This window comes from Rhineura floridana, chromosome 22 (assembly GCF_030035675.1).
Source record: "Rhineura floridana isolate rRhiFlo1 chromosome 22, rRhiFlo1.hap2, whole genome shotgun sequence".
NCBI lineage: Eukaryota > Metazoa > Chordata > Lepidosauria > Squamata > Rhineuridae > Rhineura > Rhineura floridana.
In genome coordinates, this window is record NC_084501.1 from 9549484 (window position 1) to 9575297 (window position 25814).

Genomic DNA, 25814 nt, shown 5'->3' on the forward strand with positions numbered 1-25814 from the left:
TTCCCAAATGCTGGGTAGAACAGCATCTCATCGTACAAAACCATACTTGAGGCTTCTCTTCCTATTCCAGCGGGTTTGTTGGGTCTAGGAGTCCTGACTTGAAATGGCTTCTCTCCACTGAAAGGAAGGGTGGACTCGTATATTCCACGCATGCATCACTTGATGCAGGATCACTGAGCTGCTGTAGTGTGGTGGTTAGAGTGTCAAACTGAGACACCAGGGTTCAAATCCCTGCTTGGCCATGATGCTCAGTGGGTGACCTTCAGCCAGTCGCTGTCTCTCAGCCTAACCTGCCTCAAAGGGTTGTGAGGATAAAATCGGGAAGGGGAGAACCATGTTTGTACACTGCCTTGAGCTCCTTAAAGGGAAGGTGGGATATAAATGTAATGGTATTTATATCCCACCTTTCACCCCAAAGCTCCGCATGGCATGCATCCACAGTGAAAACCTTGGGAATGAATGTTTACTTTGGAGACCTCTGGCCCTTGGGAGTTTTCTTAGTCCACGCCCCTCACTGGTGCTGTTCCTCACCTACCTCAAGTGCTTTTGTCTGGCTGAAATGTGTCCTTGGATGATGCCTCCTGCTTGCCTAGATGGAGAGGGGCGTGTCGGAACCTCCCAACTTTTGTGTGACCGAAATGTAGCCAACTATATACAGGTAAGAGTTGCGTCCATTGCGTTTCCTGCATTTCTCTTTGGGCCTGCCTGCTACTGGCATGTGGCCCCTGGAAGGTTCACTGAGATAGTATGTGGCCTTCTTTTCAGCTGAGAAATATCAGCTGGCCCTAGGTTACACAGAGCTCCAAATCTGCATCCAGTCCTGGTCCAACGTTCCGACCACGCTGCCTCTGTTACAGTTTTTTTCCCCTCGGTGCTGATATTTCCTCTTCAAATTCTGATGATGTGCAGACATTTAGCGCATTGGTACTAGGAGGGCACAGTTTGCCAGGTCCTCGGATGCAGCAATCCTTTGGGGGGAGGTATGTGCGTGGGGTTGGAGGTAGAAAGATACAGTTACATCCAACTAAGTTCTAGTCAAAGTAGGCCTAAGTCATGTCCTGTGGAGACTGGCAGCAGCATGTTGGACAGCTTGAAAGCTCAGACTAAAATCTGGAACGGACTCACTGCCCCACTGATGTCGGAGCCACCAGTCTCCACAGCATGACCATTACTTTCTATGGCCCTACTTCGGGTAGGACTAACATTGAATACGACCCATAGGTTTTGTTTGTGGGGAGGCGAAGCCACAGTGGACTCAGCTTAGTTTGTATAGTCATTCTGCTGTCTCATCAGTCCTGAAACGTCTTCCTTTCTGGTTCATTGCGCAACCTTGTTTTCTAGCATGGGAGAGGAAAAACTTTTTTAATCCACATTTCTCAACACTTTGCATTGCTTTATACACCTCTTACGTCCCCGTTACTCAACCTTCCCCACCACCCCATATATTTAAAAACCCTCCAAAGATTGCAACCTTTCCTCAAAGGGGAGTTGCTCCAGCCCCTTGAACATTTTGATTGCCCTTTTGAGCACCTCTTCCAGCACTGCAATATCCTTTTTATGGTGGGGGCATAGCAACCAGAACCGGTATTTCAAGCGTGGTCACATCAATAGATTTGCATGAAGGTATAATGTAACAGGAAGATTTGTTTGATTCCTAATGATTCCTGACGTGGAATTTTCACAGCAGTTATAAATATTGGATGGACTTTTCCATCGGGCTAAGTGGTTAAGGTGTTGGACTATGACCTGGGAGACCAGGGTTCGAATCCCCACATAGCCATGAAGCTCACTGGGTGACCTTGGGCTAGTCACCGCCTCTCAGCCTCATGAAAACACTATCCATAGGGTCACCATAAGTTGGAATTGACTTAAAGGCAGTACATTTACATTTTTTATCCGCCACAACCCAGAGTCAATGTCGTGTAGTGGTTAGAGTGTTGGACTGGCAGCTGGGAGAGCAGGGTTCAAATCCGCGCTCAACCCTGAAGGTCACCGGGTGACCATTGGTCAGTCACAGTCTCTCAGTCTAACCTACCTCACAGGGCTGTGGTGAAGATAAAAAAGGAGAGGAAGAACCATGTATGCCATCTTGAGCAACTTGAAGGAAAGGGGGGATATAAATACAGTAATGCCAAGATCCTTTTTCCTGGTCAGTCGCTGCTGGCTCAGACTCCCATCAGCGTATATGTGAAGTTAATAGCGTTTTTGGCTCCAATGCACATCACTTTAAAGATGTTTAGACATTGATGCAGTTCTCGCTGGCTGCCATTAGGGGGCAGCCTTCACCATAGGAGAGAGTGTGTCAGGTTGGGTGTGCGTTGAGATCTTGGGTTTAAGGACCACAACTTTCTAACTAAAAGGCAGGAAGCTCCACCTGTTGTGGATAGATAAGACTTTAGCAAAGAGTATACCATCCTGACCCTGGTTCCAGCACAATGGGAATGATGTTGAATGCTCTAGGGGAGTGCTAACTTAACTTTAAGGTAAATTACATAAAATTATGCCCAGTGGTGGTGCAGAAGCTCTGATCAACACGTGGAGTTCCTGCTGAAAGAAGATCCACCTTGTGTATTGCAGGCGTTCAGTGCAAGCTTGCAAACACCTAAATCACCTGGAGCAAATTGTGATTCATCAACAGCTGACCACACAGGGAAGGAAGCTTGATGGAAATCTAAGAGGTTGTATCTTCAGCCGCAAATGAGTGACAGAGTGGTATGTGTTCCTGGGCTACTGTTGATTCATGTGGGCTAGAAACTTGGTTGTTTTAGGTGCAGTGCTGCTCTGTCAGGGACTCCAGGGCTCAGCTGAACCTTTTGTGGAAGTCTGTTTGATCTCCCTCCTCCTCCTCCTCCTATCCCATCCCCAAGAGAGACGGAGCCTTGTTACAAAAAAAAGAGATCACGTTTAATAAATTATAATTCGGGGGCCTTACAGTTGGGCCCAATAAATAACAAAGATGAGATCCAAAGATAAACAGCAGGGAGAAGGAGATGGGAACTCTATAGCCTCCGGCCACATCTGCTTCATGTCTAGTGGGCGGATTTGGTACAAAATGAGGAAGGGGGCGGAGTCACTGCACTCATTAGCCACCATAGATCAGCAATGCAAGGAGGAGGGAGGTATGGGGGGCAGAGAGGGTGCTCCTGAGGAACACAGTGCCTTTATATTGAATCAAGACCCATTGGTTTCATGTAGCTCAGTGCTGTCTACACTGAGCAGCCGCTCTCCAAGGGTTTCAGGCAGGGGACATTCCCATCCCTACCTGGAGATGCCAGGGGTTGAAGCTGCGACCTTCTGCATGCACGGTAGATACTCTACCACTGAGTTACAGCCTTTCCTTCTGGGGTGGGGGGGGGCAATGTATCTCAGCTGCAGAGGCCCAACACTATGGGAGCTTGTTTGCATCTCTTCCAAAAGAGATTTAAGTGCAGAGATGTCTTAAAGTTGGTGTGCAGGTCAGCTACAAATTTAAATAGTTCTGCAAGCAAAATCTTGCTTTCTTAAATTTTCCAATTTTAGGTGCCACTTACCCCACCCCCAACCCTAAATACAGTAATACCTGGAGTAAGGAATCCTCCAGGAAAGATGCTCCTTTTAAAGAAAGGGTTTTTTAAGGTGAAACTCACCAGCTTTGCTTTACTATGGATAAACTTTCAAGCCTGTGCCTTTGCTTTAAGGTGAAACTCACTAGTCTGTCTCTTTGCTTTACTATGGATAAACTTTCAAGCCTGTGCCTTTGCTTTGCTAGGGTGAAACTCACTAGTCTGTCTCTTTGCTTTACTATGGATAAACTTTCAAGCCTGTGCCTTTGCTTTGCTAGGGTGAAACTCACTAGTCTGTCTCTTTGCTTTACTATGGATAAACTTTCAAGCCTGTGCCTTTGCTTTGCTAGGGTGAAACTCACTAGTCTGTCTCTTTGCTTTACTATGGATAAACTTTCAAGCCTGTGCCTTTGCTTTGCTAGGGTGAAACTCACTAGTCTGTCTCTTTGCTTTACTATGGATAAACTTTCAAGCCTGTGCCTTTGCTTTGCTAGGGTGAAACTGACAAGCTTGTGTTTTTGCTTTGCATCAGGAGAGATCTCTTGCTTTCTCCCAGGGCTAGGAAGGGAAGGATCCAATACAATTCAGCGGGGGAGTGGGTGGGTGCCGGATAGGTACGCTTTAAAGCCCCCTTTGAAGCTGCCCTCACTATCTGTGAGCAGGTGTAGAAACCTATCCCTATTCTTTCCGTGTTACTCCCACTTCTCGTACCAACGCTTCTGTTAAAGAAGTAATATCCAAGAACGCATCTGCTTTGTCAATTGAGATATTACTGTAGTTAGAACTGAAAATTTGGGACGGAAGATCTTAAAAACAGTATTTGGATTTTTTTTTAAAAAAAAAAATCTTTCCATGACCCTCTGGAGCACTAAACTTTTCAGATTAATCGGGGGGTGGGGCAGTCATGGTGTCTTTTTCACAGATACTTAAAAGAGTAATTTCTCATTGTTGAGCTGTCAGTCTACTGGTTTGAATCAGCCTCCCTTCTTGGATCACCTAGCCTCTTGGGTATGGAGCATTTTTCCAACCCTAGGAATTCTGGGTTTTCTGGATTCCAAGATGGCACTACACCTTCCCCATCCGAATGCTGGGAGTATTTGGAGACAGGAGAGATGAGACTCCAGATGTCTTTGGACACCCACCTGCCCCGGGCAGCGTGACCCATGGTCAAGAATGATGGGAGTTGTAGTCCAGCAACATCCAGAGTTTTCACATCTCTACAGGAATGATCAGCTGATGCTGCTACTTTCTAGGAGGATGCTCCCTCCATAAAAAAAATATATGCCACAGGTTTTTGTACTGGGATGTCAGCTTTCTGCATGATTAGTGAGTTCTTTGGGGAACGGGCTGCCATTGTGGCCCCAAATCATCCATAAAGCTCCATTTCCCACCCCTGCTCTGCCCCTTGCTGGTGATGGGTTCAAATTCCTGCTGGGAAGGGGGAAAGGCAGGGAATGCCTGGAAGACTACTGCAACAAAAGAACCCACAGACATGCAAGGCCCCATCTCCTGTTCTGGTGGGGGTGGAAGGAAACACTTAAAAACACCCAACAGCAACAACAAAAATGGTATGACTATATTGCATCTTAAGATAAATTAGAAAAACACTCCATACCTGTCCTAAGAAACCTAAAATTTTAAAAAAAAAAGCTTAGAGAAGGGAGATGGACAGTCTTAGGGTCTTCCTTCCCTAATGCCACTTTTCTTAAAAAAAAAAATCCGACATCCCTGCCCCATTGTCTAAAAACAACCCCCTTAATTAATGGAAGACAGATTCCAGTTCCATCAGATACCCTGAGAAGGGGGGGCAGGGAGGGAGAGGAAGTGCTTGAAATATGTTTTGAGGGAGGGGCAGAATGAAAAGAGGGCCAATGCCTCCCACCACCACCACATCCCCTAAATATCAGTCCCCATGGTGGTTTCGTGTTTTTAAGATCCACTTGACAGGTTGGCGGTGAAAAGACAGTCTCTAAGCAGCAGTTGCAGTTCCAATAAACAAGGAGATGGGGGCCAATTAGAGTGCCCCGGCCCCACCCCCAGCAAAGGAGCAAGGGGGGAGATGAATTGCAAATTGCCCTTCCCCATCTCTCCATCCACACCGAAGCTTCTGTCCAGAAGCGATTCTGTGATCCTGAGCGTTAAAAAACTGATAACTTAGGGAAGGGATGAGAAGAGGGTTTCACACCTGCACTGTTCCCCGTCAACCCCCCTCTCCATAACACCCTCCCCCAAGTAAATGCTTGAGAATCTCCCCCGCCCCAAAATGTGTCCATCGTGGTCAAAAGGGAGGTAAAATCAGCATCTGGATCAAAAACAAAAAAGGGGGCAGATAAGGGTACCCCCCCACACACACACACTCCCCACCCCAATAAATTAAGCCCAGCAAGATCACACATGCAACACCCCAACACCCATTGCCCATGCTTCACTGATGCCAAGGTAGAAAGTTTTAGGAAGCCAAGGTCGCCAGCATAGAAACAAAAGTGTCCTGCCCACGCACCTACTCACCCCCAAAAATTTGATGGTGGCAGCAGTACCACCTACAAAATATCTCCAGTCTTTTGCGCTGCTGTTTTGTACGTTGAAGGCTGTCAAGTTGGCAGGCATCGAAAGGCATCCAAAAAAGATGATCCTCGCTGTGAGTTTTTTTGGGGGGGAGGGGTTGTAAAGTGGCTGAGAAGCCCCCCCCATTCCTGTCCAGCGCATCAGCCACCCTGGTGTCCATTCCCATGCCGTTTGTCAGTCCCTTTTTATTGCACTCCTGTGCCCCACCACCACCAACTTCCCAGCCCTGAGATTGATGGAGGTCTCCTCCATCTTGCTCACACCTCAGTCTCCACACCAGCCAGCTTGGGGGTGAGGATCCGGGGCGTGATGCCGGCATTGAGGTCCATTTCAAACTCCAGCAGTTGTCCCATGAAGTTGAGGTTGGGCGAGATGATGGGTCTCCGGCCCTTGACATACTTATAGGCATCGCCCATGGTCATGAGTGTGTGCTTCATCAGGTAGGCGATGACTATGGTGGCCGAGCGCGAGACACCAGCCTGGCAGTGGATGAAGACCCCTTTACCGCTCTGGTGTGCCTCCTCTGGAGTAATGGAGAGAGGGAAAAACAAGGCAACACTAACGTGAGAAAGGGGGAGAGATAGGATGTGTGCAAATGCTTCCCAAATTTGTGCTGAGGATGACAACAGCTACTTGCCAGTTCACCTATGATGAGTTACAAATAGGCTCCAGGCGAACTGTTTTAAAAAATTGGGTGCATCATTTTTTTAAAGGTACTAATGACTTAACAGATATTAGGAACATAGGAAGCTGCCTTATACTAAGACCCATTGATCAGTCTAACTTAGTACTGTCTACACTGACTGGCAGCGGCTCTCCAGAGTTTCAAACAAGGGGCAATTCTCAGTTCTACCCAGAGATGCCGATTCCTGAATCTGAGACCCTGCTGCATGCAAAGCAGATGCTCTACCACTGGGCTTACGGCCCTCCCCCTCTAGCTTGCCCCGGGCTACACCATACCGATGAATTCAAACGCCTCCTCAAAGTATTGGCGCAGGTCCTGGCGATTGTTGTCGGTGGCGGGGAGGCGCTTGTAGCGGAGGCGTCCACTGTCAGCGTGGTAGAGGGGCAGGTGGGTGGTGACGTTCAGGACGTGTCCCACGTTGAGGCTCAGCATCCGTTCAAGGTCCTGCGCGTCTCTTTCGTTGCCCAGAAACAGGAAAGGCAGGATGGGGCTCAGCTCTGCATTCTCCAGGTCGGGCGTGAGCGGTGGACCCACGTCATCTGGGCCATCCACGACGTCTGACCCAATCAGACTGCCTGTGGTCAAAACACATAGCAAAGGCGTTGAACCCCTGGAGGGTAAGCACTGTAAGAAAAAAGGCCTGAGTTTCTTCTTTTTCCTTTTCCCTCCAAAACTGTTTTCCTTTTGTGTCCTGACTTCTTATATTTTAAGATTTTAAGCCTTAGCGGATGGTCTGTCTTATCACTAGGGATGGAAGGATCTGTCCACTTCCGTTCTCTCATTTTCTCCTTTTCCAGTCTTAAATTCAGTTCTCCATATCTCTGCAGCAATTTGAAAATGTATTTCTTTTTTAAAAAAAAAAACTCTATCAGCGCATGCACATTTTTTGTAAGCAATTTTCCCAAACATAATGCCTTTTTTTGTTCGCTGTTCTCACAAATTTATTCATTTTTATGCACGCTTTCCCCTAATATGCATTTTTTTTCCAACAGTGGTTAGAGAACTGCATTGCAGAATTTGGATAAATGTGAATTTTGAAGGATGGCTGTGTTTTTGGCTCTTGTATTGTTTTGGACAGATCTGACAGATTCACCTTTAAATACAAACGGAACCAAATTGCTCCTCCATCCTTCCTCATGACTGACATTTGTAAACTGATCTGGGAGTCTTTTTTGCCTAAAGAGCAGGATAAAAATGCTTTAAATGAAGAAGTGGTGATAATCCAATTTTATTTAGGGCTGCAATGTTGTAATTGATTGACAGGTTAAACTGATTAACTTTTTTTAAAAAATCAACTATAAAGATGTTCCCGATTATATTGGGCAGCAGATTTTTTTGGACTCTAACTCTCATCAGTCCCAGTCAGCACGACCACCTGTCAGAGACGATGGGATCTGAAGTCCAACAACATGTGGAGGGCTACAGCATCCCCATCCCCTGGGCTTCAACTAGGCATGTGGGAGAAATTTGATCCCCTTCACATTTAAAGCTGAATCTATCAAATTTGCACTTTCTGAAAAAATATGACAGCCCAAACTAGCCATCCTTCAAAATCCATAGTTATCATTTGCAGTCCTCCAACCAAATAATGTTCAAGTAAATGCAAATATTGTGTGCATAAAAACGAATATAATAGTGAAAATAACATACAAATGTGTGTTATCTTATTTATTTAAAATATTTCTGTCCCGCCCTTCTACCCTATAATCGGGCACTCAGGGCGGTTTGCAAAAATAAAATCAAACATGTACATAATAAAATTGTAAACAGTAAAATCACAAAAACATTAAAATACAATTAAAATACAATTAAAATACATAAAGAGAAATTGCTTGGAAAACTGCACATTAGTCAAAGCTGCATCCAAAAACATGTTTACAAGGAGAAATTCGTAGTAAAGTGTTGAAGAATTTTCAAAAAGATTTAAAACAAAAAAGAAATCACAGATCACTGCAGAAATCTGAAGAACTCAATTTAAGTTTGGAAAAATTAGAAACTGACACAACCGAAACTGACAGATCCTCCTATCCTTAGCTACAACATATGTGTACTGTACATCATTTAAAAGCAAAGAAAACCAGCTTCTTGTTTTTCCTCATGCAAATTCAAGGGATGAGCCAATGAATTGACAACACTTGCATGATTAATCCATTACAATGTTCATGAAACCACACTGTGGCTTGAATCATCCTGTCCAATCCTCTTTTTAACCGTGGGTGGTATTCAATGCTAGTTGTACTCAGAGTTTAATTGACATGACTAACTGAAATGCATTCATTTCAATGGGTCTACTCTGAGTAGGACTAGCATTCAATACCCCCAGAAATTTTCCCATGTTCCAGTCCCTTTATACCAAAAGGGGGCTCTCAGGTCCTCCAGATGATGCTGAACTACAACTCCCATCATGCCTGAACTATAACTCCCATCATGCCACACTGGCTGGGGCTGGTGGGAGTTGGGAGTCCAACAACCTCTGGAGGGCACCAGATGGATCTGAAATGCCTCCTTTCCAACCCACCCTTGCCCCAGAAGACTATTAATTCCAGGGTATAGAATTACCTAATTAGTCTACTGCTGCCTATGAAAAACAATCTTTTGTGTCCCACCCAAAGCTGTTCAGCTTGACAGTCAAGCGTTCTTTTCTGGATTTGCATCTCTGAATCTCTTCTAGCCCAGCTCGGTCACCCCCGCTCAAACGACCCCTGCAGAAACCTCAGAGGCAGAGGTCCCAGTTTCTATCCCCAGTGGCACCTCCAGCTAGGGCTGGGAGAAAGCCCCTGCCAGAAACCCTGGGGAGCTGCTGCCAGCCAGTGTAGACAGTACTGAGCTCGATGGACCAGTGGTCCGACTGGGTCCCAGGTAGCTTCCTAAAGTCATGCTAGCCAAATGGCTTGGAAAGTTGCTTCTTTGGAGCTCCAAGTGCGAGGAAAGGGGGGATGAGGGGGGGATTTGTTCTCCTTCCTGGCCTACAACATCTGCTATGTAAAATGACACACACACCCCAGCCCTCTGTGATGGGGGCGGTGGGGGGGGCACAAGTGTGCAAGAAGTTCAAAGAAATGATGTCATGTTACCAGCTGGGCAGAGTTCATTCTGGTTCATTCGGGTTTTGAACAGGTGCTAAATATGAGAAACGGAGGGGGGGAGAGCTGAAGCTTAACTCCCCTCCCCCCACATATATTTTGCCATCTGCTCATCCAGCTGGGATGTGATCATTAAAGAGAGGGTGTTCCCCCCCTCCCGCCCCGTGCCAGAAACCTGATTGGCAAAGGGGAAACATACTAGGAATGCCCTGCTTCTCCTCCAGTGGGGTTGAGGTGGCATATCTGGTTCTTGCCCTCACTTTTCTTAACACCCACAACTACCCTGCGAGGTAGGCAAAGCTGAGCGATGGTGAGGTTTTCATGGGTGAGAAAGGGTTTGAAACTAACTTTCCCCATTCCCTGCTAGAGATGTGAAGGCCCCGGGGAGCAGGAAGCAGAAAATTAAGGAAAGGAGTCTTTTCCCTCCAAATTTTTCATTTTTTTTCTGGGCCTTTGCATGCTCACTCTATTATACCCTGCCAAAAGCTCAGTTCTCTGTCTTCAACAGCTAAGCCTCTGGGAAGCTTACAAGGAGGGTATGGAGTTTAGTGGTATGCTGCTCCTCTAACTGGAAGCCCCATTTGGCGACACCAACTGTTGGCCAAGCTATCATTTGAGAAGAATTCTGACCACTCATCCTTCCTCAGAGCTATTGGACTGCATATTTGAGTAAAACGGAAGATGTCAGTGTGGCAAAAGAAGTTGGCAGCTTTCATCAAGTGACTGCCCCTCAGATTGGGACTGTAAGTCGTTTTAAATTTGTTTTAAGAGTGTATTTTAAATAAATATCAAATTATTATTATTATTAAGAATAAGAATATGCTGATGATATCATCTTTGAAGGATGGGTTGTTCCCCTTCTAAAATTCCAGAAGATCTCACTTCATATTTTTCTGTCATGTTGACTTTTTCATCCCAAGGGCCACATTCCCTTGTGGATAACCTTCCAGGGGCCACATGCCGAAGGTGGGCGGGTCTAGAGGCAAAAGTGGGTGGAGCAGCGGATGTGGCTCTTACCCTTGTACAGGAGGGTGCATTCTAGCCACACAAAAGTCACCCCCCACACTTCCACTCCTCTCCATCCTCCTGCTGGCCAAACAAGAGGCGCTTTCATAGTTCATGGACACATTGCAACCGGACAAAAGCACTCAAGGGAGGACTGGTGACAAGTGTGGACTGGGAAGAGTCTCAAGGGTCAAACAGAGAGCCCTGGTGGGCCACATTTGCCCCCCCCCCAGGCTTGAGGATCCCCACCCGTGCCACAAAGCAGGGGAGGGGAGTCTCAGGGCCAGGGGCCAATCTTGCCCTACCACAGAGTCCAAGTTTGCCCACAAGGCCACTTTCCCCAAACCCTGCCCACCTGACCATCCACTGATGCCACTGGCTGATGGGCAGGAGAGCGGGGTTAAAATCCTGCTTGGACCTGTTTTGCAGCAGGGAATGCACTGTGAAGCAGACCTTTCCCCCCCAACCTCCATGGGCCAAGTTGGAGAGATGGGCAGAACCGCCCATCTTTCAATCACCTAATGTCAGACTATTGACAGAGGTAGGTGGCCCTGCAGGGGTGAAGGGAGTAAAACAAATCTGACCTGTGGGCCAAAACATTTCCCCATCAAATGTGTCTCTAGGATTCCCGCCCTTCCATCACAACAGCCACACTGACCCATTATTATTATCAATATCATCATCGTTATTACAATTAATTAATTAATTAATTAATGATTAAATTTGTATCTCACCCTTCTCAGAAGGAGCCCACTTTACACTAAAAACATCTATAAAACATCATAAAAAAATCTTTAAAACAATTCCAACACAGACGCGGACTAGATAAGCTCTCTATTTAAAAGGCTTGTTGAAAGAGGAAGGCCTTCAGCAGGTGCTGGAGAGACAACAGAGATGGCGCCTGTTTTAATATTTAAGGGGAGAAAATTCCAAAGTGTCAGTGCCACCACACTAAAGGGCCAATTCTTGATCATGCTGTTGCTCCCAGACCCATAGTAAGCTAGTTACCTTTTTTTTAAAAAAGTTATTTTTTTAAAAGTAGTGGTAAGTTAAAACAAAAGCAAAAGAAACTAAAACATTTAAAAATAATTATCTGCCAAGCTCTACCAGAATTCCCTAAATGTGGTGTAGTGGTTAGGGTGTTGGACTGGAGACAGCATTCAAATCCCTGCTCAGTAGAGTATGAAGTTCTACTGGGTGGCCTTTGGCCACTTGCTGCCTCTCAGCCTAACCTACCTCACAGGGTTGTTGAGAAGATAAAAATGGGGAGGAAGAGGAGAACCATGTACCCCACCTTGGACGATATAAAAAGTGGGATATAGATGTAATAGTAAATGAATAAATTCCCAGCACACCAATTTGTTTGTGTGAATGCGCAGAGTCACACCAGGGAGCCTGATCTGTGTCTCAGTATGTCACTGGTGACACTGAAATGGTATTTCACGTGAGAGCTCAGTTTTAGATCAGGTGCCCCCTGGGCGCATAAGGTTCCGCCCCACCACAACTCCTGCCACCTCCCCCCATGGTCAGCAGCCAAAAAACCCCTGCTCACCTCTCTGGCTTGGCCCTTCCTTTCCGCCATCTTTGTTGAGCAGATCCAGCACCAGATGGAGATTCTGGGAGGGCTGCATTTTGCGGGGTTTTGGGGGGCTGGCAGGCAGAGGTTCCAGGCCAGCGCAGCTGTTGGTCTCCTTCGGCCAGAGGTGCTGCAGTGAGGAGTCCCTCCCATCGCAGGTGCCCCGGGAAGAGATGAAATCCAGCATGGCCATCTTCCCCTGCTGAAGCCTCCCCGCAGCGTCAGCCACCCCAAAGTGCATGGCGCCCTGGAGCTGGCTCTTGGTGTACTCCAGCAGGTTGCGGCAGTCCAGGATGAAGGGGGACACCTGCTGCTGGGCCCGGGACTTGGTCATCTTCTTGGCCAGCTCGTCTGGCCAGATGGTGCGGACGCTGTAGTCATCGTCGTCTTCCCCGCCGCCATAGCAGCTGGGGGCCGGAGAGGAGCCTGCCCGGGAGTGGTAAGCGACGATGGGGTCGCTGCTGCAGAAGCTGCAAGAGGAGCTGCCCGACTTGCCCGAGGGATTGCAGGCCAGGCAGGCCAAGGAGCGGAGGGCTGCCGGGGCGCAGGGCAAACAGCCCAACTTCTTGATCGAGGGCGGGCTGCAGCTGGAGCAGCTCAAGGAGCGCAGGCTGGAGTGGCAGGAGAAGCAGCCCAGGGAGCGCAGGCCGGACTTGGAGTTGGCGTCGTCGCAGCGCATCAGCCGCCAGCAGCCCCGGCAGCCACACTTCAGAGGGTGCATGGTGGTGGCAGGGCTGGAGAGGCAGGAGGAGCTGGCGGAGGTGTCCAGCACCGGCTTGGAGTTCTCCTTCAAGCACCGCTTCTTGAGCTTGGCCTGGGGCAGGAAGACCTTCAGCTGGGGACCCGGCACCCCTTTCTTCTTCTTCTTCTCACTCTGCTTAAGGTCCAGCTGTAAGGAGAGGTTCCCTTCCGGTGCCTGGCTCTGCGCACCGCCCAGCGTCAGCTTGATGTCAACGGTGTGGGAATGGTTGGGCTGGAGGACGCTGTCCCTTCGGAGCGTCCCTTCGGAGGCCCCCTTTGGAGCCTGGCCAGACGGTCTGCAAGCCGGAGGCGGCTGCGGTTGCTTCTCGCTTCTGGCACCCCCGTTTGCGAAGCTGTGGTTGAGGTGTAAGGCCAAGGTCTTGGGTCTCTGCAGCACGCCGATCCGTTCTTCGAGAGGCGAGGGAGGCATTGGGAAAGGTGAACTGCAGACCAAGCAAAGGAACGACAGCAGAGAGAGAAGTCAGAAGAGCCTGTATCAAAATGGGGTGAATTCTTTTAGAAGTTTCTGTGAGCTCTGTCACTCCACACAGTTCAGGTGTTGCAATGTGGGGCTCATGCAGCTTTTTGCTTACGTTAAGACAGGGCGGAGAACCTGTGGCCCTCCAGACACTGCTGGACTACAACTCCCATCCTCCATCACCATTGGCCATGGTGGCTGGGGCTGATGGGAACTGGGACTGCATCCAACAACTTCTGGGGGGCAGCTCACAGGCTTCCCATCATTGCATCAAGCTCTTCAGTGGAGGACTGCCATTGGAGGTGAGGCAGATGTCGACTTCTCAGTGGTGGCACCACAGTTGTGGAATGCTCACCCCAGGGAAACTCACCTGCATGCCTACTTGTTTTTTTTCTGCACCAGGCAAAGATTGCTGAGCTTTTGACATACAAGTGGGCGGGGAAACCTTCTCCAGGTAAAGCTGGTGCCTGCCTCCAAGTCACACCTTCTGACCTGGATCATGAGCATTCGCCATCACCATCTTTTCCAGAGGATAGGCAAGGCATTTAGTTTTGGTTATTCAGTGCATGCACTCAGGGGCATGTTTTCCTTTATATCAAGATTAGACTAAGCCAGGGATGGAGAAACTCGGGCCTTCCAGATGTTGGACAACACCCATTCACCATAGCTGGCCATGCTGGCTGGGGCTAGTGGGAAATGGTGTCCAACAACGTCTGGACGCCATGGGCTCAGATTATATTAATGGATACACCACCACCAGAAACACCTTGAGAGCCTAGCCACCATGCCTGGATGTTTTTCTCAGGCCCTGATTGGCTGCTCACTCAGCTCCCTGATTGCCTAGAAGATCTATACAGGCTTCCTGATGGGCCACACTCATTCCAGGCCATTCTACCAGAGGCCTCTCCTAGGCAGCCAAAACTCCTCAAAGCTGCTTCTCTTATCTTTGGCACCTCCTGCCTTGCTGAATGCTGCAATTTGACCTTTGTTCATCCTCCCTCCAGCTGCAATTATTTTGCCCTGCGCAGGATGGAACTGGTTCCAGACTTGTTCAGGTAGCCACTTCTCTGAACCAAAGCCAAGTATGTTTTGGGGAAGGTTTTTTTTGTTTTTTGTTTTTGCTTGTCTTCTGATAGCTAGGTGCATGCATGCATTTGCCACTTAAATAAGAATTCCCATATTCTGCCTTGGGGAGGGGGGGACTGGATTCTAGAGATGCTTTTCTGTCAGATTTGCTTATTTCTTTTCATCATATTTTATTTAGTGCCTGCTTGTCATGGGGGGAGGGGGGAACAGAGCCCTGTTGCCTGAACTCTAGGAATTGTAGTGAGCCCCTTCAAGTTTAAGAGGTGTCAGTGAGTGTTGTCCACATTCTTTTAAGCTTACTGTCATAGCCTTGAGGGCTAGAAACTTGCTTTTCTTAAAATAAACCTTGAAAACTGATTCTTAGAATGCAAAATTCTGCACCCAATTGTGTGTGTTTTCTTCACTTACATGGATATGTGGGTTTACTACTTAACTCCACATGCTGCTTGCTTGGCTGGCCAGCTCTATCCCATTGCCCCTGAGGTATCTTTAATATTCCTTTTTTCCCAGTCTTCACCCCCACCACCTATCTCTGGGCTTTGAACAACCAGGTTTCACCCTTTCTTCTTTTTTATATAGGGTTCATCCACAGATTACACTGACTAGGGTGATAATCCTTCTTGCGTTTGCCTGAACACTATTTCATTCCCATTTTACAGATGGGGAAAACTGAGTCTGAGAGGTAGTCACTAATTGGTCAAAGTGGGATTTGAGTCAAGTTAGCTTGACCTCCCTTCGCCCTCTATTTAAGTTTATATAATTTATTTATTTATTGCATTGATATACCACCTTTTCTCCAAGGAGCTCCAGGTGGCATGCATGGTTATCCCTCTCCTCGTTTAATCCCCACAACAACCCTGTGAGGTAGGCCAGGCTGAGAGGCAGTGACTGGCCCCAAGGTCACCCAGCGAGCTTCCTGGCTGAGTGGGGATTTGAACCCTGGTATCCCAGGTCGTAGTCCAACACTCTAACCACTACACCACACTGGCTGTCATATCCTTGCATTTGATCTGACCATCCTACCTTTGAAACCATGACATTGTTATTATTATTAGAATATTATTGTTATTAGCAATTATTATTATTGGCAGTTTCCCCCAATCTGGGGACTGAACCTGGAACATTTTGCATGCAAGGCAGATGCTCGTCCACTGAGCTACAGTCTTTCAAAACATCAAGGATCACAGCGGCGGCATGATGCTAGCAAGCACATGCCATGCGCCTGGGGAACAAGGCGTATGGGATGGCAAATGAAAACACAAGCAAATAAAAATAGATTTTTTAATCTGTTCTGGGGTTGCAGGGGGTTGTAGTTGTTATACAGCAGCCTTATCTAACCTGGTACCCTCCAGATGTAGCTTTTTGTGAGGATAAAATGGAGATGAGGAGACGCTTATATGGCACACTGAGCTCCTTGGAGGGAAGTGGGAGGGAATATAGATGTAAGAAATAAAGTGGGCTCCCCCACCCCACAACCCTCAAGCACCATAATATCCTCTGAAAAATGATATCCATGGGAAGCTGCATATGCAAGTGATTTCTTACATCTTATTATCGTTGTTAGAATTTATTGCCCACCCTTCAGCCAAAGGTCCCAGGGCAGGTTATAACAATTTTAAAACACATAATTAAAAACAGTTTAAAAGACAACCTAAAAAACATCACAGAAAATAGGGTGGGTCCTAAAAAAAAATATACAACTCAGGTGTCAAAGGCCAGGGTATTAGTGAGCCCAAATCATCCAAAAGTTGTTCACTAATTTTGGTGTCACTTCATGTGCAACTAACTTGTCAAAATCCAAATTAATGCCAGCGGGCACTGCGGGGTTAGGTAGTTTGTATGGTATTTTTTGCTGGGCCACACCCCCTCTTAGGCCACACCCCTTCTCTCCAGGCCACACTTCATAGCCTCTTTAAACCGTTTGTTTGTTTTGCCCTGGCTGGCATACTTGAACTCTGATCGCCCCCGTTGCTTGCCTGGATGGAGGATCGAGAGGGGAGTGTGCGTAGAAACTAGCCCACTGTATAGGTAAGTAATATTTGCATTCATTGCCCTGCCCACTCTTGCCCCTGGTCCCGCCCACCACTTGCATGTGGCCCCCTGGAAGGTTGTCCAGAAAGGAATGGGGCTCTCCAGCTGACAGAGGCATCACACCGCTGGTTTAAATGTAAGTGCCAGGTCTTGACCGTGGGACCTGCTGGGTGCAAAGCATGCGCTCTACCATTGAGCTACGTCCTGTCCTGCCCCAGGTCTCTCCCCCTCCTTCTGCTGGTATTCCCCCCTCCAACGGATCCATCTCCTCTGCCCCCTGCTTCTTTCTTCACTGCTCCCTGCAACCCCCCATCCCCCTATTTCCTAGTGACCTGCACCTCTCCCTGTCAATCTCCCTCATAGGAACACCGGAAGCTGCCTTATGCTGTGCAGGCGCATCGTGGAGCATTCAGAAGTGCAGGGTCCCTTCATGATAGTCATGCCATGCTTCCTGTCATCATCTCCACACTCCTTCCCACGCTGGCCTTCTCCCACAACAACAGATGTCCCTAGGGGCCAATTGGCATGAAAGGGGAGTGTGTTAGCTACTGAGAAGAGTCTTCTCAGTGGCTGACACACCTCCTTTCATTCCAATTGGCTCCGGTCAACAGGAAAGGACAAGGAAGCCTGTGAGAAGACTCTTCTCGGTGGCTAACACACACCCCTTTCACGCTGATTGGCTCGTAGGATGCTGGAGACATTGGGACCCAGCTCCCAAAAAAGTATGGGGTCTAAGACACACACACACACTGAGACCACTGATTACACTGCTGATACCGAGTCAGACCATTGGTTCACCCAGCTCAGTATTGTCTGCACTGACTGGCAGCAGCAGCTCTCCAGGGTTTCTGGTGGGAAGTCTCTCCCAGCCCGACCTGGACTTGCCACTGAGGATCGGACCTGGGAACTTCTGCATGCAAAGCAGACGCTCTGCCACTGAGCCAACTTCCTTTTCCAGGGCCTGTGCCAGACATGACTGGGCCCTTCGGCACCAGCCTCCCCAGGCCCGTGGCACTGTAGCCCAGCCCTCCCCACACAGGTGGGGGAAGCCCCCGCCGCCATCTTGGCTGATGGCAGGCATGCACATGCAGGGATGGGAGAGGGAGATGCGGCGTGCGTGCGAGCTTATTGAAGCCCACACTGATTGTATTGGGGTTTGTGTGTGTGCCTGGGAGCGCTGTCTCCATGATCCGCAACAGGATCAGAAGCCAATGCTGCTGTGGATTGTGAAACAGGAGCACTACCCTCCCATCCTAAGGAGGGGCCCTTCAGGGGGCCTCAGCCAGGGCCCTACCTGGCCACTCTCTGGCACCGACCCAGCCCTTCTGCCAAATCCTCTCCAGTTGTGCTCCTGTGCTCTTGGCTCTCCTGGCTTTGCCACAAACAAACAAACACTCTTGCCTTCTCTGCACCGCCACCCACATGCTCAGCCAGGGCAAACAGCTCCTCCTCCCTCTCCCCGAGGTTCGAGCCACATGGGGCTGAGATGCTAATGTGGGGCATCAACAGTGCACCCTGCAAGCAACAGGGAATTGGGCACAACAACGAGACAGGGACCACCCCCAATTGCAGAAAAGGCCGTTGCATCAGCACACCATCTTCCCTAGGTCCATCCGTTTGCCCCTGCCATAGATGATTTGGAGGAGGTTGGCTGCCCACCTAATGGCTATTCCACCCTCCCTTGGATTATTCATTACATTTCTGCTCCACCTTTTCTCCAAGGAGCTCAAGGCAGTAGAGATGGTTCTCTTCCTCCCATTCGTATTCGCACAACAACCCTGCAATATAGGCTAGGCTGAGAGACCGTGGCTGCAGGCACACCATACATTTAAAGCACACCCAAGAATCTTGGGAGCTGTCATTCATTAAGGGTGCTGGGAATTGTAGCTCTGTGAGGGATAAGCAACAGTTCCCAAGATTCTTTGAGGAAAGCTTTACAGTCTGGTGCATACACAGCCAGAGACCGGCCTGGGGTCACCCAGTGAGCATTATAGCTGAGCAGGGATTTGAACTCTGGCCTCCCAGCTCTTAGCCTTGCACTCTAACCACTACACCACGCTGTTCAGCTTTTATTCAAAAAAAACCATTAAGGCTACAATCCATTACATGTCTACTCAGAAGTAAGCTGCATTGGGTTCAAATGGACTTACTCCCAGGTAAGTGTGTATTGGATTGCAGCCTAAGTGATTCTGCTGGGCCGCAAACCCACAACCCTTGAGTCGCTTCATTGTGCTACAAGTCAAATGCGCTCTCCATTGTGCCATAGCGCCATCATGCATGCATAGAGCACCTACCCTTGCTCAAACCACTTTGCATCCATTATCTTGCCATTTCTACAACAGCTCTGTAAGGCACCTTGGATATTATTATCCCCATTTTGCAGATGAGGAAGACTGAGGTTGAGGGAGAGTGCCAAAGACAAACTTTGAAGCAGAGACTTCCTGATTTGCTTTACAGCCTCTTAACCGCTACACCAAATCTCACCCATAAGCATAATCATTTAATAAAAAAAAAAGGGGGGGGAGGCACCCACCTTGCCAATGTGCCGGAGCCCAAGTCAATAACAAGATGGTAAGAAGAACTAGGGCCTTCTCAGTGGTGGCCCCCAAACTGTGGAATAGTCTTCCCGAAGAAGTGCGCTGGGCGCTGACATTGCTATCCTTTCAGCGCCAATTTAAAACCTTCCTATTTTATCAGGCATTTTAGCTTTTCTAAAATATGTTTTAACTGGTTTTAGATTATGGATTTGCATTTATATTTTTTGTATTGTTCTATGTGATTCTATTGTATTTATTATATTTGTTGTACACCGCCCAGAGAGCTATGCTAGTGGGGCGGTATAAAAATTCAGTAAATAAATAAATAAATAAAATAAACACTGTCTCACCACCACCCCATTCTCTCGCCTGGAACCGTCTGCCATTCTAGACCCCACGTATCTCCCATGAGATTATAAACTCTCCCTTCATAGCCTCCCCCTACCAAAGTGGTGAGGAGTCGAGTTCCACAAATAGCTCACCCACCACAATGATGTCATGCTCCCCTTAAGAAGTTGCCTGGACTCCCATTTCCCCCTCTTGTCTATATCTGTATTGTAAGCTCTTTGAGGGCAGGGACCTCTCTTCCTTGGAAAAACTCCCAGAGATGGCGCAGTACCTCGTGCAAAGCACCATCTTTGTCCATGTGCCTTCATGCTTAATAGTACACATACAGGAGGGCCAATGCATGCTTGCACACATGCTCACACACTGGCAGTGGGGCTGTTTATGCACCACATTTCCTGCAAACACATTGGTCTCAAAGCAGTTCACAGAGAGAGAGAGAGACATGCACCCCAGACAATTTAGCCAAATGCAGGCTGTACGCAGAATGATCATGCCATTCAGCATGCACCCTTTCCGGCATGGTGTACATCGGCTCACTTTTGCCTACTACATACCAAAGGGGATTTCAATCCCACCCACCCGCTGCTCAGTCCTGAAGCTCCACTTGGTTTGCGTTCAGGAAATGCCTATTTCTCAACCAAACCTCCCTTGCACAACCGTCATGAGGATAAGCATCCTTAAAAGCTGGAAAGCCCGAACTGGATTTGCACGTGCAGGTGTACACTTGTCCCTGTGTGGGGGCCACCCCGAACTCCTCTTCACATCTGCAGGGGAGAATTTAGATGCACACATAGCACTGCACACAACTCGTACAGGTTTCCTGGTTCTCCTAACAATTTTAGGGTTAGATTGGTGTGCACTCTCAAAATGTACTTTAAAAAAAAAAACCCTAACCCCCAACACTCACCACGATGCACACAGTCGTCCCGTAGACTGCTGTTCTCCTTTCCTTTTGGGCTGCGGTTCAGTCCTCGCCGCCTCCAAATGAAGTTGCCTGGTGCCTCTAAAAATACTCGCCTGAGCTCATAGCCTGGCAGTACCCAATGAGGGCATCTGTCTCCTCGGGTTTCACCCCAGCATGAGCTCACCACTTGGCCCTAGATGTGCTGTCTCGGGGTGGGGGTTGGGGCACAGGAGGGAGGGAGAGATCTAGAGGGGTGTCAGGTCCCAGCCAGGGGAGTCCTCATCAGAGGAAGACCAGGAGGCTCCGGTCTTGGACCCGGGCCTAGGCTATGACAAGGTCGAGGATGGGGCGTCTGCACCCAGGGCAAGTTCGGCCTCTGACATCAAGGCTGAATGGCTCCTGAGCCCAAGGGAGAGGCATCGCCTCAGACGCCAGGTGGAGACCCGGCCCATCTGGACTCCTCAGGAGTAAAGGTCTGGCTTCAGGTGATCAATGGGGAATCAGCTGACGTTTGGGGTGTGGTTCAGCAGCTCCAGCACAAAAACTCCAGTGCGAGGCCGGAAGGGCTGCTGGAACTACGTCTGTACACCAGCTCTGTACTCGCCTTGCCTAAAGATTACCTGGGGAGCCCTGACCTGTCTCTTGTCTTGCTCATTACCTGTGCTGCTTACAGACCCCTTGGCTTCTGACCCTGATGCTTGCCTGACCCGCTTGGTTTTGAGATAAACCCTGGACTCTGACTCCGGATACTGCCCTTGTGCAGCCTTCGCTTGTGTGTCTGCTGGGGAGCCTCTGGGCTCCTGAGAGCGCTCAGTGAAAACAGGACAAGGGGATGCTGCAGGTCCCAGGGCCTAAAGGTCCCCCCTTCTCCTTCGGGGTCTCCCAGAACACACTTACAGATGAGAAGCTGAGTTCTTATCTGCGTGTGGAACTGCGCACGTGGAACAAAGGCCAGGGTGATGGCTGGATTATTAATACGAAGCACCGAAAGCCCACGATTCTGATTTTGGCTCACTGGTGTAACCTGAAAGCCTGTCCCCCCCCCCATCCTCTTTCAGCCTTCAGTCCTCCCAGCTGCAGTACGGGTGTAATAATCCTGGCCTGCCTTACAAAGGTGTTGTTAGGATTCCTGAGACAGTGTATGTGAAGCACCTTCAGTGCTTAGGAAAAAACACTGTAATAAATATGAAATAAGCCTTCATACTTTTCAAATGTATATTTGGTGCAAGCTTTTCCACCACAACCTGCAAAGCCACCTTATGCCAGGTCAGATTACTGGTCTATCTAGCCCAATATTGTCTACTCTGACCGGCAGCAGCTCTCCAGGATCATAGGAAGAGAAAGGTCTTTCTCCTCACCTTTTACCCAATCCTTTTAAGTGGAGATACCAGGGGCTGAACTTGGGGTTCTGCTGAATGCAAAGCATGTTAGGAACACCCAGGTTTGAACACCTAGTTTCGAACACCATGGCCAAGGGTGCAGAGTCATAGGAATTGTCATCCTGCAAATATCTAGAGGGCACCACGTCAGCTACCCTGGCCCCTCCCCAGCAATTCAGCAGATATTCTTCCCAACTGCACAAAACCCTTTTCTCTTGCTTCCATGCAACGTTACCGCAACTGTTGTTATTAAAATAGAACCCATCAGCGTACCTTGTGCTTTCCAGAGGACAGGTCTCTGCCCTCCAGAGCTTACAAACTAGAATTCACTGCAGAAGAAACAACAGGTGGAGAGGGGGGGAAGGAATGCCAGGAGTAAATGGGGAGAGGAGTATGCCAGGGATAGCAAACAGGGTGCCTTCCAGACATTGTTGGACTCCGACTCCCACCAGCCCCGCCACCATGGCCAACTGTCAGGGATCATGGGAATTGTAGTCCAGTAATGTCTGGAGGGCACTACCTTAGCAATATGTGGTTCTTTCAGCTGCAGGTGCTTCAGCTCAGCTACAGGCTGTGTTGAAAATGGAAATGGACGGCCTTCCAGTTGATCCCAACGTATGGTGACCCTATGAATAGGGTTTTCATGGTAAGCAGCATTCAGAGGGGGTTTCCCATTGCCTCTCTCCGAGGCTAGTCCTCCCCAGCTGGCTAGGGCCTGCTCAGCTTGCCACAGATGCACAAGCCAGCCCCTTCCTTGTCTGCAGCTGCCAGCTGGCGGGCAACTGGGCTCCTTGGGACTATGCAATTTGCCCACGGCTGCCTGGGTGGCAGGGCATGTAACCCCTGAGCCACTTCCTGTGGGGGTGATCTTTAGCTGGCCCTTGACACTCAGGAAACACAAGCAGGGATTTGAACTCACAGACTCTGGACTCCCAGCCAGGCTCTCCATGTACCGAGTCAAACTGTTGGCCCATCTAGCTTACTATTGCCCACACTGACTGGCAGCAGCCCTCCAGGCTTTCAGGCAGTGGACATTCCCAGCCCTGCCTTCCTAGACATGCCAGGGATCAAACCCAGGTCCTTTTACGTGCAAAGAGGTTGCTCTGCCACTGAGCTATACGGCCTTTCCCCCCATTCTGAATGTCCCCATTCATCCAAGGGAGGAAACTGTGATAAATCTTTGTTTTCATGCCCCCTTTGTTTCATCAGCCTGGTATGCAAAAGGCCAAACACACAGCTAACTTCATGACCCAGCCTTGGTGTTCCCAGGTGACCTTCCCCAAGCAAAGCAACGCCTTTCACACACGTATCCTGTTCAGAACAGCTGCCCCGCTCACCCGGGCAGCTTCTGCACATGTTTTGACGGTTTACTTCCTGCCTTTGCCCCATGGCAGCTGCAGTTCTGCCTCTGCTAGTTTCACACGTGTATAGGCGACACTCAAATCTCCCCAAGAGAGTTGTAGACGGGCAGCAAAGTATTCCATGGACTATGCACAACCGTCAAGCAGTGGAATGTGGTGGCTCCAATGTCAGTGGGTCAGTGAATCCACTTCGGGTTTTAGCCCAAGCTTTTGAGGAGCTCTCCAAGGTGCTGAAAGGGCCCCGTCACTTGGTATTGTCTTACACCGGGGGTAGCCAATGTGGTGCCCTCCAGATGATGCCGGACTTCAATTCCCATTATCCTTGGCCACGGTGGTGGAGCTGATGGCAGTTGTAGTCCCAGGCACCGTTGTGGCTATCTCTGGTCTACACTGACTCGTAGCAGCCCTTCAGGGTTTCAAACAAGGAGTATTTCCTGGTCCTACCTGGAAAGGCCAGGAACCAAACTAAGGACCACCTGTGTGCAAAGCAGATGCTCTGTCACTGAGCTATGGCCCTCCCCCTTGTCCCTCTCTGAAGTGCCATGTGATCCCAGTGCCCAATAACTACCCCCCAGGAGATAATTTTGAACACAAAGAGTATATCTGCATGTTGCGAAGAATGGAAATCATATGGAACCTTGGCACTCATAATTAGCAAATTGCTTGGGCATGTTTGAATTTTCCAAGTGTCTTGCATATATTCACTTGGAATCCTGACAACAACCTTGTAAGGTCGGTCGGTATTATTATTCCTATATTGCAGACGGGAGGACTGAGTCTGAGATAGGTGGGGGCTGCTGGTTCATGGCAAAGGCAACCAGAGGACTTAGCCATGACTCTCCCCCAGCTCTGAGAAAGCAGGATATGCATTTTAATAAAAGTACAATAAATTGTGCACATCTCCTGTGTAACACTGTGTGCTCACACGTCATTGGCGTATTACTCTTTGAAGCAACATGCACATACTGTGGCCCTCAGTGTATGCCTTGTGCACAGCTGTTTTGTGTGTCCGTCTGTCGACTTTGTGCAATGTGCATTTCGATACTGGCCGCTTAATGAACCTTTGCACCGGCTGAGCATCTGTCCGCTGCCTGCCCATCCATGCATCTCTTTCTGCACCCTTAGAAACACGGGACGCCGCCTTCTACTGAATCAAACCACTGGTCCGTCTAGCTCAGGACACTGACCAGCAGCGGCTCTCTGAGGTTTCAGGCCAGGAGCCCCTCCCAGCCCTACCTGGAGATGCTGGTCATCGAACCAGAGACCTTCAGATGCTGCTGCGTCCTTTGAGTTTTAAAGAAGAAAGGGCTCTCTGTGTGTCTGTCTCTGTGCAACCCTCTGCATGTGAGCCCGGGCACACGTGTCAACGAGGGCCTAACTTCCATCCGCGGTTTGCCCCGTCTCTATATAAAGCCCATCTGCCCGGTGTCCCCAACCCCCCCATGCATCACCAGCTTAAAATATCCCCAAGTGTCATCCTAGCAGTCAAGAGACTTAAGGGTACCTGTAAGGGGAGAGCTGGGCACCCTCCAGTCTCCTCTGGTAACCTCTTGTGTTGACGATGCGGACGCGAGGAACAGCTTTCTCCTCCCTCCTGGACACCCCCCCAGCCCGCTTCCCAGTCTCCGTTGCCACCTCCACCCTCTGGGCATCAGCCTGGCACCGTCTCCCTCTCGCCTCCTACGCACCCCCCCCAAGGATCATCTGTCACAACAAACCCAGGCGACAGCCACCACAAACACCCACTCTTTCGATTGCCACCTTGGGGGTGGGGGGGAGAGAAACCAAAACTCATCGCCCTCTCTCATCTTTTTTTCTTCCTTCCCCCCCCCACAAAAAATCTCCCCATTTTTCTCTCGCCGACCAGGACGCTGTCAAAAATCGGGGGTGCCCAATCTCCTCCCCAAATGTGCCAAGCGATTCTCCCTACCCCACCTTCGTGTTGCAAAGGCATGCACCCCCCCAAAGAAAAAACCCAAACAGTGCCTTGAAGGAGGAGGGAGATTAACGACCTCCTTTCTCTTTGCCCAGCGCGTCCACCATTGCCGCCCTCCACCCCCTAGACACGCACAGTTAAAAGATCTCCAGATGCTGGGCGATTGCAAGAAATCACACGCGCACACAGTCCCGAATCGCAAAGAAACCAAACCAAACCAACCGGCTCGACTTTAGAAGAGGGGCCACTCACCTGCATCACACTCTAACCCTGAAATCCATGAGGCTGTTGCAGGTGGGGGGGGGGAGATGCCTTTCGGTGAGGCTGGGATGGGAGAAGAGATGGTGACGCTTGAAACCAGACAGGGATCTGGGACGGCTGCTCCTCAACTTCTGACACCTTTGTGCCCTCCAGGTGATGACTGGCTCGTTGGCTGTTGATCCCTTCTCGTGCTTTTCTTCTTGTTGTCAATGGGGTTTGTTGTCCCCCTGCCTTCCTTGGCTGACGGTGCTGGAGACGCTTTTGATGGTAGCAGGAGAGGAAAGCGAGGTGAGGAG

At 49.2% G+C, this 25814-nt stretch overlaps 1 protein-coding gene across 2 annotated transcripts; it reads right to left on the minus strand.

Annotated features, from left to right (window-relative positions):
* Positions 1-2879: 2879 nt before the first annotated feature.
* Positions 2880-25814, minus strand: LOC133374633 (dual specificity protein phosphatase 10-like). Of its 2 annotated transcripts, none has more exons than XM_061605750.1 (4): positions 25510-25814; positions 12433-13640; positions 7068-7367; positions 2880-6630 (listed from the first exon to the last, which is right to left on the minus strand). In XM_061605750.1, the coding sequence occupies exons 2-4, from the start codon at positions 13625-13627 to the stop codon at positions 6365-6367; spliced, it is 1761 nt and encodes a 586-aa protein (XP_061461734.1). In that variant the 5' UTR covers positions 13628-13640; positions 25510-25814; the 3' UTR covers positions 2880-6364. The 2 variants fall into 2 exon arrangements, with proteins under 2 accessions (XP_061461734.1, XP_061461733.1); XM_061605749.1 differs by lacking the exon at positions 25510-25814 and adding an exon at positions 20585-21456.